The sequence below is a fragment of the Papaver somniferum genome, chromosome 2, assembly GCF_003573695.1.
Source record: "Papaver somniferum cultivar HN1 chromosome 2, ASM357369v1, whole genome shotgun sequence".
In the NCBI taxonomy this organism is placed as follows: domain Eukaryota; kingdom Viridiplantae; phylum Streptophyta; class Magnoliopsida; order Ranunculales; family Papaveraceae; genus Papaver; species Papaver somniferum.
The window spans coordinates 69,149,806-69,175,906 of record NC_039359.1 but is presented as its reverse complement, the minus strand read 5'-3'; the positions used below and the strand labels follow the sequence as shown (position 1 = coordinate 69,175,906).

The 26,101-nt window shown below is 36.0% G+C and overlaps 1 protein-coding gene and 1 pseudogene across 1 annotated transcript; both read right to left on the bottom strand.

Annotated features, from left to right (window-relative positions):
* Positions 1-13,870: 13,870 nt before the first annotated feature.
* Positions 13,871-15,436, bottom strand: LOC113351316 (vinorine synthase-like). Its single transcript, XM_026595325.1, has one exon. The coding sequence runs from the start codon at positions 15,434-15,436 to the stop codon at positions 13,871-13,873; it is 1,566 nt and encodes a 521-aa protein (XP_026451110.1).
* Positions 15,437-16,726: 1,290 nt separating this feature from the next.
* LOC113351315 lies at positions 16,727-18,885 on the bottom strand (annotated as a pseudogene).
* Positions 18,886-26,101: the final 7,216 nt, after the last annotated feature.

Here is a 26,101-nt window from a genome sequence, read left to right as displayed (position 1 = left end):
AAAGAGACAACAACAGTTGGATTTTCCATTGATTGAAAATAAACGAAATACTTGAATTGATGTTGATGATGAAGAAAAAGATCAAGAAAATGAAATGTAGCTAAAAAAGATTGTAAAGAAAGTAGATCTGAAGTAATTTATCAAGAAAAAAGATTCTTGATAACAAGATACAGACAATGTTGAATCAATACCTCTCAGATTCAAACGATGATACATTTGCTGATGATGATCTTCTCAAAGAAAAAAAATTTGGATCAATGAAATGTTGATTAAAGAATAACCCTAATCTAACCTGCTCATGATGCCATGATAGCAGTGTATCAATTACATAGAAACTCTCAAATGAGAGGAAGATTTAGTTACAATTCATTACAACCATACACAGACATTTGGACAGTATTAGTACACAAGTAAAAGTAAAACCATCACTCGTGTGAGAAAAGAGTGTGGGATACAGAACACACACAGCTGTCCTGCACGTGTGACTAAGAGAGGGAATTTCTAATTCAAAACCTTAACCTGCACTGCTTTCTTCTCTTATCCTTCACCACTGCATAATATGCTATCACTTGCTAGATAATGCACACCCAGCATGCCATCTCTGAACTACAAATAATGTTTGTACAGTTTTAATGTGATCAAGTCATCCTGAAAGTATTCAGACGTCGTCCAAATCCCCGCATTGATCTGTGTCTAATTATAAGATAATTGAAATGAATAGACAAAAAAGAAAAAAAATCGGAAAATAATTAAAGATATTACGACCCCTTGATATTTTTCAGTATCCATATCGCCATCCTTTCCCTCCAAAACAAATCCCTATCTAAGAATCACATTTTTATTTTGAAAAGATTTAACAATTATTCACGGATAAAGTATTTAAAGAGATTGATTGAGGGTATTTAGAAAATCAGTTGTTCCAAGGTTTGATACCTTGTCTTGTCAAGTTGTCACCACAATAAGATTTGGGTTAAGAGGGAAGAAACATATGTCAACTCATCCACTTCAATATGGCTAGCGACCCATATTGTGAGATCTTCATTAGTGAGTTTAGTAGATTGATATTTCCCTTGATACCGACATGGGAATGAATATAAGCTCCTAAAAAATGAAAACATAATAGAACTTGATTCTGGTAATGCATACCTAAAACTGTTTGATCTCTACTCCGCCATTCATCTATCCATAATAACAGGGATATTAAGTAATCTCCCTGCTAACAAAATCATAGTTGATTCTGGTAACGGATTGATACATGTGTATCTTCCTTTCCCTGGTAACTAATGCTCCTCAAGATGAATTGAGGATATAATCCTATATTAGGAAGGATTCCTTGTGTAGGATAAATTCCTAGTTTAGGAAGGAGCATTGTTTTGAGCAGTATTCTTAGTTTAGGTAATATACCTAGAAAGGGAATTAGTTCTACAAAAGGAAATAGATTCCTAAGAGGTTTGGGAAACCAAACCAAGCCTATAAATAGGGATGTTTAGCTCATAACTAAACACATCTAGTTAGTGTGTTCTTGATATTGACGCACGTAGACACAGATACTAGGACAGAAAACCTAGAGAAGTTTGTGAGACAATTATTTATTGTAAAAGCAATCTTAGCAAACAATTTAAGGTTGATCCATTGTTTAGAGAGATTGTGAGCGTAACAAAGAGAGAATTGTAATAATTTTCTTGTTCATAATCTAGAGAAGATCTATTTCTTCGAATCACTACTTGTGTCCTGTTTTCTAAGTTTATCGTCTATTATTATTCTGAATTCCTCTTTTATAGTAATAGTTACCAAGGTATAGAGGTCATACGTATCAAGTTTGGCATCACGAGCAAGGTTAGTTTTTAGGGTAAATCCCTGTGGTTTATGGTTTTCACTAGATCTATCTACATAAAGCTTGGTGAGGTACTCGAGAAGCTAGAATACTTTAAGAAAATAAGGGGAGCTCAAGGATGACAAAGTCAGATGATGATCCTAAGGAAGGCGAACCACAAACTATGGAAGAAAAGGTGGCTACGCTGCAAACAAACATGATGTCAATTCAAGTTACCATTCAGGAGCTGAGTGAATGTATTCGTTCTCATACACCCAATATGAAGACGAAGAAAAATATTATACCTTCACCCGAAGCTTCGGAAAAAGATGATTATGAAGAAGACGATTCAGAAAAACAAGAGGAAGAGGAAGAAGATGAGGATGACGAAAATAAGAAAAGTGAGTTTCTTAAAAGTCCTACATCAACTAAACCTCATGGTAAGAATCTGAAAATTGATTTCCGTGTTGATATTCCACTTTACGATGAAAGTGTCGATGTAGAAAAATTGGATGATTGGATTGAACGTCTAGAGACGTATTTTTCTTTCTTTGAATATGGTTTAAAGGAAAATATTGCTTTTGCGACATTGAAGCTACAAAAGCATGCTCTAACCTGGTGGAAAGCTTATCAAAGACATAACCTAGGTAAGGGGGCATTTTCGTGGAAAAGATTCAAGGCAGTTGTAAGGAAACAATTTTATCCGGTTGGCTACCTTGAGGAGAGATGGTTCAAGTGGTACAATTCGAAGCATACTTACAACCAAACCGTACAAGAGTATACTTCAGAATTTTAGAATCAAGATATGGTTTTGGATTTAGACTTGGGAGATTATGTTATCTATATGAAATATATTTCCGGGTTCATGAGTATATATGGAAGGAGTTGAAGAAGTTATCGGTGGATACTATCTCCGAAGAAAGTATAAAAGATAATGCCATTGAAGGCAGGCTTAAGAAAACTGATGTTGAGTAAAATGTCAAAGGGAAAGTATGCAAGTTTCGTCGCTAAAGGAGATGTAAGGAGCAAAGAGAAAGGCAAGTATAACGACCTATAAGGTTTAGTTTGTAATCATGGCAAACAAACATGGCATGTTGTTGACAAGTGTTGGATGAAGTATCCTAATCTAAAACCTAAAGGGTTGCAGAAGAAAGAATCCATGATGGCAACACTAGTCGCACAAGTTCCAAAAGAAGTCCAGGGACTAATAGAACCTAATCAAAAGCTCTCTCTAATGGAAGGTGGCGTAGAAGAACTTACAAAACACGATCCTAGGGAATGACTCTTCACGGTTAAGATGCAAGTTAAGACAACACTAATAGATGTTGTTATTTACATGGGAAGTCGGAATAATTTGCTTTCACATTCTTTTGTACAAAAGCTGGGTTTGAAAATTTTCAAACATCCGAAACCCTATCCTTTAGGGTGGTTTCAAAAGGAATGTGGTCTACAGGTTGCAGAGCAATGCACGTTCAAGTTTGATTTTGATGAGTCATACATTGACGAGGTTACATGCAATGTGGTTCCATTGGATGTTTGTCAAGTTGTACTTGGTAGTCCTTACTTGTGGGATCGAGATACGATTTTACATAGGAGGGGGTAGATGTATACCTTTACAAAAGATGGGAATAATTTTGTAATACGAGATATTGACTCTCCTCTTGGGGAAGCAAGCTTGATTACATCCACTCAGGTTAAGCGGTTGGTGAATGATAGTACAAAATTCATTCTTCTTGTGATCTGTTATCTTGACGAAAAGCCGAGTAGAGTTAGTTTGGAATACATTACCAGACAACAACAAGAAGACCTAAGAAGGTTAAGTATGTTTGAACCACCATTACTAGATGATGATGGAGATGACAAGATGATCTTGCCACATGTGAAAGACTTGTGGTTTGATAGAGAAGAATCACTTGAAGAATATTGCATTATGGAGCGAAGAGAGACAAAGACACGCTAGGAAGGGAATGATACTTTTCTAAGTAGATGTCAAGGTCAAGTTCCCAACAAGGAGAGATGGTTCAACAGGGTGGAAGGAACTCACGAGTTCCCTAACCTACAAATATAACTTTCACAGGAGTTCAAGTTCTTGGGGGGGGGGGGAGCATGATACATGTGTATCTTTCTTTCCCTGGGAATTAATGATCCTCAAGACGAATTGAGGATAGAATCCTATATTAGGAAGGATTCCTTGTTTTGCATAAATTCCTAGTTTAGGAAGGAGTATTGTTTCAAGCAGTATTTTTAGTTTAGGTAATATACCTAGAAAGGGAATTAGTCCTACAAATGGAAATAGATTCCTAAGAGGTTTGGGAAACCAAACCAAGCCTATAAATAGGGATGTTTAGCCCATAACTAAACACATCTAGTTAGTGTGTTCTTGTTATTGACGCACCTAGACACAGATACTAGGACAGAAAACCTAGAGAAGTTTGTGAGACAATTATTTATTGTAAAAGCAAGCTTAGCAAACAGTTTAAGGTTGATCCACTGTTTAGAGAGATTGTGAGCGTAACAAAGAGAGAATTGTAATAATTTTCTTGTTCATAATCTAGAGAAGATATATTTCTTCGAATCACTACTTGTGTTCTGTTTTCTAAGTTTCTCGTCTATTATTATTCTGAATTCCGCCTTTATAGTAATAGTTACCAAGGTATAGAGATCATACGTATCACGGATTCCCAAAGAAAATTTACGCAAGAGAAAAACTTTTATTAAGAACATAAACAAAACATGGACTTCCAATTGTACCCGACTCGTTCTTCTCTATGGTGACTCATGGAATTCCACCACAAATCTGATGTCTAATCAGTATGTTGAATTCAAACTGCACAATGCAGGTCAGTATTATCGTGAATGGATTCAATTCATAAGATTGGAAAAACAAATCACTTAACGATGTAACTGTATCAAAGTTTAGATTTGTATTATTACAGTCGATTAACAATGGCATACGAATCTTATTATATGATTTATTTTTCATTCAAATTTTTGATCACGGATAAGATAAAGAGTTAAGGTGAATGATAAAGAGAAGAAGATGAACCTTTTTGTTGCTTTTTCAATCATCACCAAGGAAACCTGTCGCTTTGAAGATCTTCGCCTGTGCTATCCAGTCCCTTAATGAAAGTTATTGTATTAATCAGATATATCATGCAGTTAGTCTAAGAACATACAAATATCATCCCGTAATAAGAAACACTAAAGATAAGATCTTTTCTGGAAGACTGATGGTATAGATCGCCAAAAACTTTGATTTACAATTAACCTTATACTTTTGGAAGTAACAGAGCTGAAATTTGGATTCGTCGGTTACGTATTTTTTTTTAAACTTTAATTGCAGAGATGAATTGGTTTCCCTGTGGAATCAATTTTTTATCAACAGTATATCTGAGCCCCCTCATAAGGGTATTTTAACACTAAACTTAAAACAGAATCGACTATATATAGGGAAGCAAACTATATGAAACAGTTTGGGTGAATACCTCCTGGTCTTCGATTACCATATCAACACTGCTAACTTCTTTGGTGGAAATAAAGTCTAATTCTTCCCAAGTAGAAGAGAGAAGCTTAGGCTGGCCCCTGCATGCAATAAAAAAATTAGCAAAACTGACATTTTTTTTTTGTAGAACGTCTCATAATTACTTTTCATTTGTCTTATCGAAAAATTGACACATTTTGCATGTTTGACGCATGCACGTATTAATTTAATATGCCGTTGAGAAGTCATATACAATGATCCTGTAAAGACCCTCAAACTCGTCAACGCTATTTGACTGGTCTAGCAATGATCAGGAGACAAATTAATGTATAATGACTCGATTAATTAGAGATGAACCTTAATTATAAGAAATTAATCTAACAACGATTTAGATTCGAAACTAATATCATGAGATAGGTCTCGGAAAGTTGTGCGCAATGGACTACTCGAACGTGTCATTTAGATACTGGACGAAGAAGATATCATCGGATGAGTTTGAAAGGAAAAAATTACTCTTGGACCGACTCGGGCCGCCCTTATCCGTTTCTTGGGCGCCTTGATTTTGTTTGGTCTTATCCCCAAACGTGTCGAAGAGAGAACCATTTCTCTTTTATTCTTCTCTTTCCTTCTTCTTTGAACAGGGGGTTAGTCCACGAGTGAGTTGGAGGGAGTTTAATGTATTTTGAATCTTGGGGATTTTGAGGGAGTATAAGAGAGTATTGGGAGTTTGAGAGAGTTTGGTGTGTTGAGTGTAGGGAGTTTGAGAGACTCTCCCAAAATCTCTACTTTTTTGAGAGATTTGGAGTGAGGCAAAAATACACTATAAACTCCCTAGAACTCCAAAAAAAAAAAACTCCCTATAATTCTAATTTTTACCACTAACAGGGAGTTTAAGAGTTTCTTTCAAACTCCCCCACGACTAACGGGGTTTTCTAGGGAGTTGGGGAGACTCTTCTAAACTCTCCCACGACTAACGGGGATTTTAAGAGACTCCCTCGAACTCCCTCACGACTAACGGGAAAAAGCACAACTACACCCAACTCCCCCAACTCCCTTGAGGACTAACACCCTGGAAGAATTGAGTTTGTTTTCGTTTGATATTCATTGAATATGGTTAGTACGACGAATCGAAGGTGATGATGTTGGTTCTGTGGCTGAATGAGATCGGGAGGAGAAGAGTTGGTTACTGCTATAAATTGAAGTTAGGATTCTTGAGTTGATTGAGGAATTTAGTGGATTTGAAGTGAAATTAATCAATTGAGAAAGATGTATAGATGAAGAAGGAGTCTCTTCTCTGTGAATCTTTCAAGAAGAATATGATACTGATTAAAAATCGAAATCAGGTAATTTAGAGTTTTGATTTGATTGTTATTTAATTATGTAATTGCCTTGAATTCTTAGATTAGAGGTGGATTTGTTGTTAATTGGAGTTTAGAGTTGTTGCATAAAGTTTAATTTTGATTTCAAGAATTTAGGGTTTTCTGTTCTTCCCTAGATTAAATCAAAAATTAGGATTTAGAGATTTAAACTGTTAAGGAAGAATTGAAGATGAAGAAGCTGTTGGTGTTATTGATGTAGAGATGGAGGAAAGAAGTGATGGAACTGGTTTATGGATGTAGTTTAGGTATTGTTGGGATACATGGGATATGGAGTTTGATTTTGAATTGAAGGTGATGGCTTGGGCAGTTATGGGGTGAATTGATGAATTGGGTTTGTTGTTGGTGGTTTAGAATTATAATTATCTAACCAGAGGATGTTGATGAAAGTGAAATCCGTGATGAGCTTAAGAAGACGATAAAGATTGATTGGTGGTCTTGTCTTGAGGTTGTGAATGGGATATTTTGATTCAACTGAACTGGTGTGCTAATGTGTTGTTTAGGAGGTGTTGTATCTAGAGATGACAAATGTGGTGAACTGATGTTGGTGGTGGAGTTGAACTGTGGGTGTGGTGGTATGAGATTGGACTGGATTGTGTGAATGGTTGTCTGGCTGCATTTCATGGTGCTGGCAGTGAAGTTAATGATGCGCAGGTGGTAATAGTGGTATGATATCTGGAATTGAATGAACTGGGATTGAGTTAAGGAAGGTGGTGTTGTTGCTTAGGTTTGAGTGGATTGAAGTTTAAATGTATGTTAGGATAACTGAGTTGAACAAGTAAGATTCAGGGAATGAGTATGACTTATTTGTGAGTTGCGATGGATGTTTATATGTGTACAAAATGAAGCGGATTTAAGCTTAGATGATTGGCTAGGGTTGTTGGGTTGCATCTGGAATTCGAGATACAAGTGGTGTTTCAGGTTGAGGCTTAATAGTGTTGTGGCAGATCGAGCTGGAATAGTTAGTTGAATTGTAACTACATGATTGTAGTGATTTATGATCTACAAGATTATGTATTGAAGTTAGGAATATAGATGGTGAATTCAGTGTTTGAACTAATACAATGAAGAGATGGTTAAAAGTGTGTGTTTTTGCAAATAAAATTAGAAATGCATCTTTTGTATTCTAGATATGTTTATGTTGTATCTTGAACTTAAGCCTGTCAATCAGCCCAGTCAGTCTAGCTGACTCAATTTGTTTAATTGACTTAGTATATCTGACTGAGTAACCCTTTGACTTGTATCAGTCTTGTTGACTGAGTTGACCCAGAGCGATTAATGTTTGACTCATTGACCAAGTTAACCCTTTGTGTTGACCTGACTTTGGACTGGACTGTTAGTTGACCCCATTGACTGTTACTGACCGTCAATTGACCCAGATGGATCAGGCCTTAGATTAACGGGTTGGGTTAGTGGACTTGGGCTTAGGCCTAGATTTCCTAGTTTGATACACTGGACCCCTTATAGTCCGAACTATCCCTTGTTTCCTTGTACAAAGTGTAGATATTCATAAGACGTATCTAATGGACTATAAAAACAACCCAGTCGAATTAGTAAACTCTTATATAAACTAAGAGTATAGAATAATAAGTTGTAGAACCATAAATGGGCTTAGAACCATTAAATTAACTTGTATGTTTCTTGTGTGAGTCATTTTGGCTAGATTCTTTGAGTTCTTCTCTGATTAACAGTTAATCTTTATTAACAACGATAGATTCAAAAGATGAACCCGTGGATTGTGCATATCGAGGTAGGCATGGCTTATCATCAATTCAAGTGGGAACTATGTAACCTTCTTGTAATCATTGAGCATTATTTCTATTGCGAGCATGATGAGTCTTTATTACTCTTGGCATGGTTGTGTGTTTTACTATCTATGTAAATGCTTTTTTGTGTCTTGATGTGCGTGTAATATGCGTTGTATGATTTCCCCGCAAGGAGTGTCTGTGATTCCCTATGGCTCTTTTCTAAGTTAAGTATGACGGCTTCTTCCTCGTTTAATATTACTTAGTAGGGTGGTTTCTTCCCCGTTTCAATATATTAGTAGGACGGCTTCTTCCCCGTTTCGATAGTATATACATAATATATAGGAGGGAGGATTCTTCCCCGTTATAATATTACCTAGTATGGCGGCTTCTTCCCGGTTTCGTTATTATATATACTATTTTAGTTTGGGAAAATCACTCATGTGCATATTATACTTGTTTGTAACTTCCTGATCTTGATAGTAATATTCTGAATCATGATTTGTCTGGGAAATCTGTCTGGACGATGTTATTATTATTTATTAGGGTTGCTCTCACGTCGTCTTCTCCAATGAGTTTGGCGATGTTAGAGCGACACTTGCTTAATGATGCATAAATAACTAAATGATTAATTTCTTCTTGTTTATTTCGATTTATATTCTTTTAGAACTGTGAAGCATGTTAGTGATTACTTGAGAGTTGCATGTTTTCGTTGAGCCCCCTTTTTGGGATGATGTGCTCATTCGTTCCCACTTCAGTTTCAGTATTCAGAAGAAAAGGCCCATGTGAAGATATTCGTTTCTGTAGCGTAAAGTCAGCGAATTGAAGATGTTTATTTATATTTTATATATGTATCCTTTCTCTGTAAACAACACATGGTTATATTCATATCACATGAGAGATCTTCATTTCTACTGTATCAGAGTGTATGGGTTTGCTTTTGGGCTTAGCTTATGTAGTCTAGATTCGTAAGATTATTAATCTAGATTTTATACTTCAATTAGTTTGTAATCCTATTAGCTAACCAGGTTTAGGATTTGGGGCATCACAGATCCATTCTTATATATATATAGCTAGCAGGTTACTTACCTACAACATTCTTGTTAAATATACTCAGACTTTGATTAGGAAAAAAGAATTCCTAGATATTATGTCTAAATTCAGAATGATATCCCTGTTTGCATGACCAATTGAAGCTTCCTTCCATATTCATGCAAATACATCCTGGTCTTTTAATATTACAGGTATGTACACTCGTAATCTCTTAATGCATTCATCAATATCTGTCCTGCAACGGTATTGGAAAAAATTCAATATACGTATCGTAATGGAACCCCCATTTGAAATTTCAGAACTAATCAAATCATTGCTAGCAATAATAATCAGTAAAAATGTTACCTTTCCTTGAACTTCAATTTATTATATGTTGTTCGAACGTTGAAGTGAACTAATGGGTTTTTTAATTCCTATGATATAAATCTACAAACACAAAACGATGAATGAAAAATACATATATTGTGTCATTTATTATTTGTGAAATAATTGATCAGCTGATTTCTTTGAGATAAATAAACCAAACAAACACCAAAACAACAAAAATTGAAAACTTAAAGAGGTAAGATACTAACCTACTATTTATCTCTGGTTAGTTTCACCCTTAAACTAAACTTCACTCTGTTAAATTTGTTCTTTGATTTTGATCTAGAAAGAAACTCAAATTCTTTCTTTCTAAAATGAACCCTGCGAATGCACCATTTGATAATTTAGTGGCAGAGAAGAAAATAGATCACTGAATATAACAAAATTGAATTACATGAAAAAGATGTATTAACCAAGTTTAAAACGTTAGTGTTTTGTAGCAATCCAAATTTCAACATACTTACAAAAGGAACTTCCAAATATAATTTGGTAATGTATTTCCTTAGGATCCTAAAATCTAAGAAATTTTATTATTTGACTACAAACCAATCTTTCAGACAGAAAATTATGCAACCAAGAAGGAGATGCCATATTAAATAATTTAATCCAAACAGAGGGATAACATGAACATCAACATCAACATAGATATTTTTAAAATTCCAGAAATCACGATCTCAGTGCAAATACTGGTTTGTGTTTGGAGGGTTTCGTATTCTGCCAGTGATAGAAAGGAAAGAGTGGTAGCAGCGGTGAAAGGCCAACAATGTCACCACTTTGAGTGTAAATCAACTTACAAACAATTGTTTGAAAATGTCAAGGAGATGCAAAAGAAGAACCCATCCACCATAAGTTGTGAACTTGGAGGTATTTGAGTAAACATCAGTTGAAAACTATTGGGAATTTGTTAACCGAATCTCTGAGTCAACAAATCATTATTATAGAAACAACAAATATACAAATAACAACTCCTAAGCAGGAACCTATATTTGTATATAACATAGTCAGGTTTCTTCAACCTAATAATTCCACAATCTAATTTTTTTTATGGGTTTCACATCTACCGTTTGTTCAAAATGTATCAATTATATGCAATTCTTATTAAATTTAACAAAAATTAGACCAAATAATTTTTAGATAATAACAAAGATAGGTTGAAATCTGTTACCTGCCTAAATAAAATCAACAGAAACAAATAACGAAGTATGCAGATAGAGGTTGTTGTTGTAGAAGAGTTTTATCGATAAATTTCTTTTCATACAATGATTATGGTGGCATATTCATCACTTCTGTTAATATAAATATGAAAGGACTAAGATGAGAAACCAAATACAATATTGTGATTAACAAAAAAGATAAGTAACAACAGAATCCGAAAATTAAATTACCCCAGATTTAGTTGCTTGGTTGATTTGCGGAATGCCCATACTGATTTTGTTATGAACATAAACAAAAGAAATCCTAATATGAGGTCTGACTTACAGGGGTGTATTGGATCAACATTTATCTAGATAAAATTAGATATTAGTTATACCCGAATATGGTGGATTATAATGTCTTTTAAAGAATTTTAAAGATTCTTATAGATATACGATTCTGGATTATAATGGATTGTCTTTGGAGTAGTTATACTTTTAAAAATTGAAGTATATTACAAATTAGTAATATATTTGAAAAAGCTAAAGTCATCATGATTCTTTCTCGATTTTTTTTTGAGGTGGTCGGTGGAGGTGGTGGCGGGTATGTGTGGTGTGGTGGTGTCGATGGTATTCGTTGTGCTGGTGTTGGTTGGTGGTGTGTGGTGGTGGTGGTGGAAAAACATAACATGTTGTGATAAATTTTTTTTTGTCCATATGTGATAAAAAAAAGTGTCCGCAAGAATCCATGAAACTCTTGCGATTTGGGTTAAGAAATATATGAGATAATAACATGCATATTTTGCCTATAAATATCCATATATATCATGTCCCTTAACTATCCTAAGAAATCTTAAATAAATTGAATACCTATGATATTTGTGGAATCTAAAACAATCCTAATTGAATACCATGAATATTTAATAATTCCTTACATATCCTAATTGAATACCTATGAATTTTTAGGATTGTTAAATATCCATGTAAATTCTAATCCAATACACCCCTATTATAGTATCTGATCCGGAGATGAAAACAATGAAAGTGAAAATTTTAATTCATTATCGAGGATAGGCGTTACATATGATAGGGTTTAGAATAAGAGAATAAAAACTGGGTTTAAATGAAACATTGATTACAGAAATTGTAACTTTATCAAATTAATAAGAAACCCGTTCGATCCATCGCTACTGATAATATGAAAGAGGGTTTAACAAATTGAAGATGGAAAATCAATGCACAAAAGTGGGCTATTTAATGAAGAAATGAAACGCACATGCAAAACTCCCATTATCGACTACAACCGTTGGATGCGTACATCCGTGATGGAACTGAGAGGGGGTGGAAAGATCACCACCGTTAGTTAGAAAAACGAATATATCCTAACCGTCCCGTGACACAACAAACACTACTGTTGTGTAAGTATTGATACAATCAGTGGCGTACTGGTTAAAATTATCTAGACTAGTGTAACCCGTTACTTAGGGAATTATTCTAGATAGTTCCTAGGCAAGTATAAATAAGAGTTTGTATTGAACTTGTAAGGTGTGAGGGAGAAGAGAGCAAACCTCTCCTTAGTGAGAGTAAGAGAGAGCTAATCTCTCCCTATGGTGTGATGAGTGATTATGTAGTGTGCATGAGTTGAGTGTACATGAGTGGTTGCTGAGTATATATCTAGAGTTTGAGTGTACATAGATAATGTAATAGTTTTTGGTGTACAATTAACAAAATTGTGATTATATTGGAGTCCTGCCGAAATCTCAACTCAATCTTTAGATTTCATATCCAAGGTTCCGCGCGTTAGACTAAATAAAAACTTCAAAGGAAAAAGATCTTTGTTCAAATCTGGACCAAAAAAGACCAATTCGAACAAGACAATTCTAGGACTTATGTCTTTTTTCTTGATAAAAGGAAGAAAAAAAAGAGAAGAGAGAAAAACACGTTGACATTTTTTTAAACTTTGATTAATTAAAATGTTGTTAAAAGATTATAATATTTTTTTAACAGATGTGAAAATATAGTACATAAAAGCAGCTATCTCACATTTTTAATGGCGAGGCCCAAAAATAGCCCCTACTAATTTTTAGGGAGGGGGATCCAACCTTTGAATGGGAAACTGTCTAAAGTGTTTTTTTTTTTCTTCAGCGGTTCGTATAAAATCACTGAAAATATTAAAAGATATTAGACCTACAAAAGGATAATGATAATCCAAGAATACAGGAATCAAAACATAAAAATGTGTTAAAGCCATCGGGATTAATCTGAATATAAATTCTTGGTACCGTTTTTCCGATTGAAAATAGAGAATACCGAAAGAAGATGGAGACCATGGTTTATTTCAATAAATTCGAATTTTCTAAGATCCAACACTTTGAGAGAGGATATCAGTCCAATTGAAACTGAACACAAAACTCAAAGAGCTTTATTCTAATTGAAGCTCAGTGTTGTTTCTATTAATATATAGGAAATCCCCACCGTTACACTTATGCTTCCGTAATATATTCCACGAAGTGAAATGAGATGTCATGAAACTTGGAAGATGTTATTCCCGAAGTGAGGTGTCATGAAACTTGGAAGATGTTATTCCTCCATCCTAAAACTTGCATGTATATTTAATTGACATGTTTGGTCGTGCCAAAATTTAGTGTTACTTTATTATTATTACTGACGTAATTTCTTACTTCTTCACACAAGTAAGGAAGCTTAAAACCACCAGAAAAAGACCAAACACATTACAAACACTCCATCCCAAGCTAGAATTCAACTAAAGAAAAAACATACAACAACATTAAAAAACTTATTTAGACAAGAGCAACTTAACAACAAACAGACTTAAGCAAACACAAACATAGCCATACATAAAAGATCAGGATGAGAAAGGTCGAAACGCAAGAAATGAAATCTTAAGAAGCCAATGCAACAAGTTCCTCGTGACGTTCAAATTCAACCATGTCTTCCTCTTTCAAGCTTACCCATGCTTCTATCCCATCCCCTGAACTTGTATCGAGAAACATAACACAATTTTTGTAAAGTAGCTTAGTAATGCTAGCCCAACTGGGTTTTCCCCAACCAAAGTCTGCTTCATATATGGGGAACCTACACCAACTACTGAACATTAGTAACTCTCTAGTGTTTTGATCAAATGTACTTTCCTTCATCATCTGATGCATCTTTATATTGTTGCACGAGATTGCAAGGTTTCTTTTCATGGCTTCTATGTGCTTATTGTCGACCAACTTTATGGAATCCTTGATCTTGGACACCAACTCTGGATAGTTTTGGCTTTGATCACGAATACCTTTCTCGTTGTTGAAATGATCACTACCAGTTAGGTTAAGGGTAACTTCTGCAATCGCAGTGTCAGTCATATTCCCGAAACTGTTGGTTGGCAACGGTTGAATCGTCCTAGTCCTCAAATTTATTGCAAATCCTGCTACGTACTGCACCTGCTTTGGAAGAGAAACCTCATTTACAGTATTGACAGGGCTGACAGCATCGTCTATTTGTTTCACTTTGAATCGACGATCCACATCCATGAAACACATCCATATAAGGGATGTTAATGCTTCAATACGTGACGGCATCTGCTGCATGTTATGCTCTTGCTTATCAACCTGATGATCTGATCCGTTATTAGTGTTTACGTGGATGCACTTTTTCTTGAGTTTAGCTATACTAGAATCCTTAAACACAAATCTTTTAGTCACTATTTCAATTCGATCTGGTACAAGTTGGGCTTGATCTGCAGTATCTTTTTCTTCTTGGTTGCCAAAACTTGTTGGTGGGAACATTGATGAAAATATGTAACAAGGCTTGTCAACCACTGCAACTTTTAGTTCATCGTCATGAGTGTCAAAACCACCACGAGCTGTAGCTGCCCAATCATTCACAAAATTAAGGATAGAAGTCGCATCAATTACTTTGTGTGAGCCGGAGAGACAGATAACCATTCCACCACAATCGAAGACATTGACTTGGATTTTTAAGAGAGGTTTGGAGTTGGAGTGTATTCCCGCTCGCCTAAATGCTGACCCAGTCCCTCCATAAGGCTCATAAGGTAGGAATGGTTCCATAACTTCAATATCGGAACTGGCGAGTTGTATAACTTGAGAGACTGTTATACCGACCACTCTGGCCTCGATATAGTCCACACCCTCGTCATTACACTCAACAGATTTCTCATCTTTTATCCTTCCAGCCAATGGATAGTATCTGGTTAACGTCTCGGCTAAGGATTTCTTGACAACGTCACAGCGATGACGAGATGATGCTGAGAAGATCATTTTCTTATCTTCCTCATCATCGCCAAGGCTGCTATCATTACTATCCAAACTTGGATAGTAAAGGATGTGATCCATATAGAATGCAGGGATAAGCTGATCTAAATTGGATAAATTGTGAATTTTGAGGTTATTTGGAGTTGGATATGAGGGTTTAATGGACTCTTTTGATACTACTTCAATCTTCATGGTATCACTCAAGTTTTGTGAACTACTTTGCACTATGAAGAAAAGATGATGAAGGAAATGCAGTATTTTCGGGAGATATTATACTAGTTGAACATCTCAAATAAACTGAGTGGACCACAGATTAGTCGGCTAAAACTTGGAAACCACTTAACACAGATTTTACGGCACCCCATTTAATAATGTTTGGACTTTTCAAGACTTTGGCCTGGCATTGTATCCAGAAGAGGCTAATATTGGTGGTTGAAGAGAGTGGGGACAAACATGCACCTTAATGTGCTTCGACTCCTTACCTACAATTAAACTCGAGGGCTGTAAGCGGCCTGAATCAATCCACATTCCATTAAAAGTGGGCGGCAGATTATGTATGGTTATGAGAGAAAAATGGTAAAACGGCACTATCTAAAAGTAGCTAAAAGTAGAAACATTTAAGGCCGTTTGAGTCTTCGACCTGGCTACGTCCTTAGAGCATCTGCAATAGTGGATGGTATAAATTTTACGTGGAATTTTTATTTAGATCCTTATTTGTGGGGTTATATATAGATAACACAAAGAATTATGTTTTTCGCATGAACCATTTCCAGTAGTGTAGGATGTTAGTTATAGGATTTTTTTTTTGTATAAAGATAAAAGTGATTCCCTTTTTTCTATTGGTTTAGAAAAATTTATTTAAAAAAAATAATTAAAAAATATAGCCAAAAACACGGAGGTCATTCCCAAATATAAATAAGACTTTCTCTAAGACCTTCATATTTATTTTGACACCCTTCCTACTTTAAATGACCTACTATTGGAGATGGATTTAATCTAAATGAGGGTCTAAAATCCTATGTGTAAAAAGAAAATAAAACTTTCACCTTTTGTTGGAGATGCTGTTAGCGTGCATCAGATTTTCCCGGTTTGTGACGTTACCGTAATAAGATATACTTAGAAGTATCTATTAAGACCGTCTCACTATGCAGCTACTTACTAATAGGAAGAGTTATTCATGCACCGATTCAACAATGCCATTTTCATGGTCGGCACATGTTTCTTTTCCTCTGCCACAGGGACAGTATATAATAGAAAAACATGTTCAATCAAGTTCTCCGGGTTTAGTTGCCAAACATAGAAGCCATAGAATGACTACAATAATAAGTTTGTAAGTTTAAATCCTCTTGGCCATTGTTTTCTATAAACCATGCATAGATCCTCCTGGATGAAAAACATTCCTACCCGTAAAATGGATGAAGTGGTCTTTGCATTTCAAAATAGTCTATTTCGGTTTTACATTAATATGAGATGGTAAATATATCAATGAAGACGCATGCACATTGTGAGACCATCACCAACAGGGAGTTGTGAAATTTGAATGCGGGAATCAGATGCTAGTTTCTTGTTTAAATCAACAAATACATCTTTAACGCTCTTCATATGTCCATCAAGTGATGAATCATCTTCCCACGCAACCGTACCCGACCAAAGTGTGTTATCGTAGAGAATCATTCCTCGGACCCTGTCTTTCATGATAATTTACGTAATTTCCCTTGTCGGCGTCAACGAATGCATAATCAAATTGACCTTCATTCTTTTGCTGCACACAATTAATGAAAAAATCTTAAGGTATTAATTAATTTAAACCCGGTTCACGATAAATAAAATGATGAACGCTGTCAAAAACTATTGCATGTACTTACATCTTCTAGTAGTTTGTCAAGAATAGGGAGAGCAATAGACTCAATGAACTCCACCTTATGTTCCACCATAGATTTTTTAAAGAACGGAAGTCCTATCTCGAACATTGACCGATCTGGATCAATGGCTATGATCTGCGTTACGTGAAGTGTATAGTAGATTAACTGGTGAAATATGACTAAATTAGGTTGTTTGATTCCACTTTAGAGTACAGTCTATTATATAGAGATAGGGGAGCCAAAATAATGATTAACCAACAGAGAAAAATCCCGAAAAATTTCATGTGGCTAAATCCAGCATTGGCCGTAAAACTCAATCTCTACTAGATGATGGCTTTTGCGACCCGATTTACTTAAAGCCATGTCTACAAAGGAGCTTTACATGAGGAAACCCGGGATTATTCTCGGTTGGTGTAAATTTACTGAATAACAATAAAGGAAGGTACATAGTGATACGGATAGAAACTAACTTTGCCATCTTTGGGAAGTGCAAGAGCCAGTGTACACTCCAATCTCAATCGTCTTTTTTGCATTCATAAGCTTTAAAAGAAGAGACATTATAGAACCTGCATCTGCTGCACAAAGCATCACGCTCCTGCAATTAGAGTCATGCAAGATTTAAAGATTATTAGATTAAAATAAGGGTTATTTGTATTTTGGTACTCAGGTTTTGACCAAAACTTAGGTTTGATCTAACATTTGTCCAGCCTTTGTGTTTGGTCTAAAGACCAACGTTGACTCGCATTGACTAGTTAAATGATGATGTGTCTAACTGTTTGTCCAGCCTTTGTTTTTGGTCTAAAGACCAACGTTGACTCGCATTGACTAGTTAAATGATGATGTGTCTAACTGTTTGACTTGGTTTATTTTTTCTGCACCCCTCAAATAATTATGTATTCGTTACCAGGGGCCCCAAAACTTCTCACCCTGTGACAAATACAACCACGGACAGCTCAATCTCCTTCTCTATAGTTCATTCTAACACAACCATATTCATTCATTCCGTACAATCTCATTCATTTAATCCATCAGCAGCACCGTAATCCTCTTTTACATCACTGTAGCACCCATAGCTCACTCATTAGGCCTGTGGATCATTTAAACTTAAACTCCACAGATAACCTCCAGCGCAACTCATCTTGTACTGTCACCAGCTACAACTACTTGCTACTTCAATACCTGCCCAGAAACTCACTATTCTTTCCCGATATTGCACCTGCATCATTTACCTACCGCCACAAGTCTGCCAACACAATCTGGACTGCTACAACACCCATTTACAGCTCTGCCTCAGGACATAAATTCACACATTCAATTTAGTTTGTTGTTGTACTCAAACTCACAACATTATCTCCCTAATGGCAACACCATTTCCATTACATTTTGTAGCTCAGCACCAACCCTATTTGCATACACCTGCATACACAAAACACCGGCAGTTCCCTTGTATCACTGCTTCTGCTTGTATTCAACCCAGACTCCATTGCAATTATGTTCAAGGCTTCACTCCACAGCAACACTTCTTACTCCCTTACGGATTCAATTCCACCACTGCAATCTCAGTTTTAGTTCCAATGCAACATCACTTGTTCATCTACAATTATGCCAACGCATTTTGTAATGCTTATTTACTTGTAATCAATTCAACACACACAACATAACCACAACCACACTGTCATCCATAACCTTGAACATCAACACTATCTTCACAGCAATACTCGCCAAAGACCTTGTCAACTGCACCGCTGCACAATGAACTCCATCCTGATTCTCTTCCATATAACAGCAGGAGCCAACACTTATCTTCTTCTTTAACCAGTTATTTGTAATTCTTCATTTAAAACCCCGAATTGAACAACCACAAGCCCTAATTCTTCATTGAACTTAGACATTGTCAAACCCTTATTTCCATTATTAACAGCAGCAATCATCTTCTTTCTCTGTTAAAAATCAATTCCAAACAAAACCCATTCTTCTCAACTTCAACAGACTCTCATCTAACTATTTTATTTCTGCTTCAACTCAATCCTTCACTTCATTTCACTCAATCACCAATTGATTACCATTCTTCATAAGACAACATATCCAGTTATTATTTCACCACAGAACTTGAATTTCTTCCATCTATTTCACAGATTCGGATCAAACCCTAAAATCGAATCGATCTCAGCAAAAATCTAACTTCAATTTTGTTCCATTATAACACTTGTAATTAAGAAAAACCTTCACATCAATCTTTCTTCACTACTGTTAAATTCAATTTGTTGATGTCTGATGAAGTCTGTATGCAATGATTGAAAGACAAAAAGAATGGTAATCAATGGGAGAGATTTTGATGTTTCTCTGTGTGCAAGACGGGAGAGGTGCGATGAAAAAAATCAATGGGGTTTAATTTTAGAAGGGGAGATATAGTTTTAGACACGGGTGCTGCAAAAAACGAGTTCTCATTTTTGGGGCCCCTAATAGTGAATATAGAATTATTTGAGGGGTACATAAAAATAAACCAAATCAAACAATTAGACAGGTCATCATTTAGCTAGTCAACGCGGGTCAACATGTGGTCTTTATACCAAAAGCAAAGGCTAGACAATGTTAGACCAAACCTAGATTTTGGTCAAAACCTGAGTACCCAAAACCAAATAACCCTTAAAATAATATAACGCAGTAGAAAATAGTTGATAAATATTTTGAAGATTTCATGGTAAGTCTAAAACACTTACCATGGTTGGGTAACATTAATTTCTCTTAGCTCCTTTAGAGCGTCCACAGTGGTGCGAGTATAACCAAAGACCAAAGACTAATAAAAAAGATCAAATTTGTTTTTAGTCCGTCGTGTGATGCAGTGGAGAAAGAGTATATTTGGTCGCGCGTTGATAAAGCTTACGCCTGGAATCAGGCGTTGATAAAGATAATGCCTTACATGGGGCGTTTGTAAAGATTCCGCCCGACATATTCAAAAAAAAAAAAAGAAATGGGGCGTTGATAAAGTTAACGCCCCAAGCAAAGTTTTGAAAACTTTGTGACTAAAGATCATGACTATATCAACGCCCCAAGAGAGGCGTTAACATTATGTACGTCTGGGTGCCCGGCGTTAACTTTACGTACGCCCCATCCAGGCGGACATTATACCAACGTCCCATCCAGGCAGACATTATACCAACGCCCCTACACCAGGCGTTAGCTTTACGAACGCGCGGCTACAAACGGACATTATACTAACGCCCGTCGGATAGGCGGACATTATATAAACGACTATATTTGGGTTTGGTCTTGATCGCCGACCAAATTTGGTCTGGGTTTTACTCTTTGATCAAATTTTGATCGATGGTCCGTCCCACTACGCCATTTCACTCGATTAAAAATTTGGGTTTAGTCGTCCACTGCAGTTGCTCTTAGGACTTCAGCCTCATTTGCGTACACATTTGTCTCCAAGATATACTGTACATCAACATCAAAAGGTGAAATTCTCACAAAGAAGAATCAACTCGACAATGGCCAATCTAATATGTATAATACATGTCACTCACCCTGTGATGAATACTCCCGCGTATTAAAAATATGTAGTATGATTCAGGATCATATCTTTAAAATATCTCATAAGAAATTCATCAGTTACGTGAACGAGTTACCTGATAAAGCTCTTTACTTTGCAATAAACCGGCATCTGCTTTTCCAATATCAAACACACTGAGTTTCGTTGGAGGTGTTTCCATGGTTTTCTTCCAACTCTTTCTTTGTTTCTACACAGATTCTCAGTGTTGCTCGTCTCGTTGTTTTTAAAGACAGCATTCAGTCGCGCTTCTCAACTACTCTTCTCTGTTAAGTCATGAATAAAGTTTGGCTAGGAATAAACAATTTCTTTTTGTAACTTGTTTTTCTTTTTTAATCAGGCCAAAGTGCCATAGAAAAAAGGATAGGAAAAAGAGAGTGCAAAAAGAGCCATTGCTTTTCAGTTTTAATTCTCTTAATCCAAAAGTTTCATAAGACTCATAAATGAAAGAATTTTTCGAAAGTTGGTTCTACTTGTTGACTTTCAGCATGTCTAGTTCGACCTTAACCCTCCTAAAATAAGAGTTATACCAACTCTTTCCATTTCAAGGTTGAATTGAAAATTCATCCCTGGAAAAGAATAAATAAAACCCTAAACCCTTTCAAAATCTCTATCAGTAGCCATGGATCCTATACAAAGATATACTAAGAGTGATGATGAAGAAGAAGAACCAATAATTTATCTTCCAACAAAATCTTCGGCTCCTCCAGTCGATCATACGATGCTTGCATTAACAGTAGTTGATTATAATCCAACTTATATATGATCAACTATGGGCACCGATATTGTTGGGAAAATTGGCACCCCGAGCACAGCGGAAATCAAGATCACAAAGGGCAATTTGTGATATGAACCAAACATGGGAGAAATAATTAAAAAGAGACAAAAGATAAAGAAGCACACAACCACTACACAAGATATACATGACTCACCTTTACATGCTACATCCACGGCCAACACCATCAGAAAAACTTTTATTAAAACAAAGACCATTACATGCTCTTTCCGCAACCCAAGACAAGAACAAAAGAGTTAACAAGACATACCCGAGAACACCATCGAAGAAACCAATTCCTAACCATTCTTCAAACCATCCTCATGTCTTCTCTTCTACACCTTCTTCATAGCTGCTAGTAACAGAGGAGAAACATGGAAACACTAGAAACTAGGTTTAAGGCAAAGCCTCAAACCCTAAACCCTAGAACACCAAAAATCCTCTTTATACAAGTTTTTCTCTCACACCAATATCGACCTTCACGGTAGCACACGATCCTCCCCTAACAAAGAGACCAAAATCCTAAGCACAAGGATTTACAACTCTTCTAGGTCGGATGTCTAGAAACCTACAATTCTAGTCATATATATAGAGAACACAAACTTGGTCACCAAGTATTAGTCTCCAACTAGTAAACTATACTCTATCCTAAATTCTATACCACCTAGATTAGGAAACCCACCCAATGTGGAAAAGGCCCAACAAGAAATCCACTTTTTTCCTAACAATCTCCACCTCAGATCATACTTTCAAGCATGAGACGATGATAGGAAATGACCTCCGTCTTCCACCAGAGTTATTGACCATGTCTATATCCCCGTAGAATTACTTTTGAATATCACACCGGACTTCCATCTTCATAGAACCATCTCTTCGATCAAAACACCATGTCGTTGATAAAAGTCTTCTAACCATCTTCTTTATGAAGAACACTTGTGAAACTGGCCACGCTTCACAAACACCATGAAAATCTTCAATCACTATCAACGAATCCTTGCACAGACTCCACCATTGATCACCAAGAGAACCATCCATAAGAATCACCATTAGCTCCACCTAACCAGTAAGCTAATTTCATATTGAACTCTAATCCAGAAAGGAATAATTAGCTTCAATATCATACTCCAGCACATGTCATGATTATCGTGTATCTGAAATAAACCATCAGATATTCCCACTGTGATTAACAGGCTTAATCCTTTAAGCGATTCTCAAAGCCATCGCCAATCCGACATACTTTTTACCACCATCACACCCAACATACTCGCTTACAATATATACCGTGTGAATGCCCATATTATTATGGTACATGCTTTCGAGATCGGGCACATTCTTGATATTACGTGCAAGCCATCAAGAACACTTTAACATAGACTTAAAAACATAAATCTATAACATCTCGTTCATAACTTCGAAGTTGCTGGACTTGCTTCTACACGAGATCTCACGACCCCATCCTTTCTTCGAACTTTGTAACCCATTCTTTATAGTGTATTATTACTAACACTCTTCAAGAATTATATATGTATTCCACCTCATCTAGCCTTATTCTGCATCCCATACTACATCATAAAACAAAACGGAGAACATACACTTCTACCAAGTTGAACCTCCGATTTGTAAATCACATCACAAACCCATCTTTGTGTAAACACCAGTTAAAACATTATCTTCAATAAATATTTCTCCACCCGAACAATAAACCATCGTTCAATTCCATGTTCAATCACACCAGCCCATACTTGTTGGGAAAATTGGCACCCCGAGCGCAGCGGAAATCAAGATCGCAAAGGGCAATTCGTGATATGAACCAAACATGGGAGAAATAATTAGAAAGAGACAGAAGATAAAGAAGCACACAACCACAACACAAGATATACATGGTTCACCTTTACAGGCTACATCCACGGCCAACACCACCAGAAAAACTTCCATTAAAACAAAGACCATTACATACTCTTTCCGCAACCCAAGATAAGAACAAAAGAGTTAACAAGACATATACCCGAGAACACCATCGAAGAAACCATAGAAACAATTTCCTAACCATTCTTCAAACCAGCCTCATGTCTTCTCTTCTACACCTTCTTCATAGCTGCTAGTAACAGAGGAGAAACATGGAAACACTAGAAACTAGGTTTAGGGCAAAGCCCCAAATCCTAAACCCTAGAACACCAAAATCCTCTCTCTACAAGTTTTTCTCTCACACCAATATCGACCTTCACGGTAGCACACGATCCTCCACTAAAAAAGAGATCAAAATCCTAAGCACAAGGATTTACCACTCTTCTAGGTTGGATATCTAGAAACCTACAATTCTAGTCATATATATAGAGAACACAAACTTGGTCACCAAGTATTAGTCTCCAGCTAGGAAATTATACTCTTTCCTAAATTCTATACCATCTAGATTAGAAAACCCACCCAATGTGAAAAAGGCCCAACAGGAAATCCACTTCTTTCCTAACAGATCTATGATCCGGCTCGTCCTTACGCAAATGATGGTATAGCTCAAGGTATGAGAAATCATAAATTAGGGTTTGTTGAAAACGCAGCGATTGATACGTATTTATATATACTAATATTGTGATCATCTCTTTTTGTGGCAAAAGGAAAGGAACACTAAGTTTCATTTCTTACTAATAAATCGAACACCATAAGTTTCTTGGATGTTCCTTCCATGAAAATAAATTAAGTATGTAGAAGCTTGGTTTTTTATATGTACGAAAATGAAAATGTAATTCATAATCAGTGTGAGTTGTTATGTCTTGGCCGGTATTAATGGAGTGATGTTATGCATGATGTCCTCGGGGTTTTTAGTATTACGTTCTTTTTTTTTTTGTTTATCAGAATGGAAGTTTAACAAAGATATTGAAGCTTAGAGAATAAGTTGAACAAGAATTCAAAAGAAAACAGAAACCACATACATATATAGTATTAAGTTACTACGTACAGACATAAGACAATTTGCTACTGTATTTAATAATCAAGTGAGACAATCTTGTTGTATTGAATACCGAAAATGGGTCATTTGTCCAAATATTTTTAAAACATAATTCAAATGGACGAGTAAAAATTAGTATGAGTGAAATGGAAAAAAAAATTTAACAAGGATGAAACTGGATTCATCTTGGCTTAAACTTAAAATATAGTGAGGATGAAACTGAATGTATCCTGTGTAAATTAAAAAATAAAAAAAAATATTTAAAAATTGACAGGATGAAACTGTTTACATCCTGGCTATTTTTACATTTTTGTCCATTTAAACAGTATCAAAATCTAAGTATCTTTTTCACCCAGGAATTATTGATTTTGATCTTTTTAATCAATTTTGTGTATTGAATACAAAAGCAATTGATTACACACAATTATGCATACCAAATATCAATCAAGATCTTTGTTTTTTATTTTTACGTAATATATATGGAATCTTATAGATTTTTCTCTCGGTTCCAATCGATTGCAGTAATAGTTTCTTCGAAGATCTTCATGGCAGAAACAGGGAGACTTATACATAAGTTTATGCTTTTCCTTTCTTCTCCATGAGCCAAGAAAAAGACGACAGTCGTTGGCAAAGTTGGAGGGCCTGAGAAAATAGGCCCTCCCCAACAAAAAACCATATCATGGAATCCTATCCTAGCCCAAACACTTAGAAATAGGGTGTGAGCTTTAGGTAATGGCGGCTCATATTCTTCTAAGGAATCTATGGCCGATCTCATGTATTGGTCTGTAACCAACCTAATTAATTGTTGAATTCGCTCTATTGTTGATGACAAATGACTTTCTAGCATCTCACTCACGCTGCACTGGCAGTTCTTTAACGCGATTGCATTGCCAAAGTAACCTTTCGGTAATGGCGGGTCGAATCCAGAACGAGCATCAACAGGAAAGAGTAGCCGTACTTGTTGATCAGGATGAAGTCTTAATGATTTAGTTCTCGCTGTCCAAATGAAAGAAGAAAGTACTTCGAAAGTGGTACATTTTTTTAGAACCCCATCTTCCATGGCTTTGTTCTTTAGTCTTTCTAGCTTGCGGGTGTGAAAAATGAAGGATTTATTAAGGAGCTTTTCTTCCTTCCAAAGAGTATTGGTGATTGATATGTCTGTGATTTCTTCAAGTATATAGTTGAACTGTGTCTTAAGTGGGATTCGTGCTTTCAGTAAGGTTCGATCTAGGAACGGTGGTTTCGTTAATGGCATTCCTCTTGTAACTTCACCCCATGAACTCACAAACTCCATTGTACCAATTCCATCGGATACTGCGTGATCCGTGCTTAGTCCAAGAATAAAGCCTCCGCACTTGAATTTGGTCACCTTCATACAAAAAAGACTAGGAAGTTAAGAAGAAAGAAAATAATCTGAGTAATACATAACGCACTCAATTAAAGACAAGTTCAAGAATTAATCTCGTAAAGGCATGTATTATAAACCGGCATGTAGTCGGGGCCTATGAACGAAGAAAATGCCGACTATCCTGGGCCAGCAATCTTATAGTCGGCATATAAATATTTGCTACACTGCCGGCTATATTAAACTCGGCGTGTAAATTTTTTGTTACCCTCCGGCTAAAAATTTGTCGGCAAGCAAATAACTTCTACACAATGCCGGCGGTTGAAATGTCGACAAGCAAATAACTTATAACCTTGCCGAGTTTAGATATCCCCAAAAGAA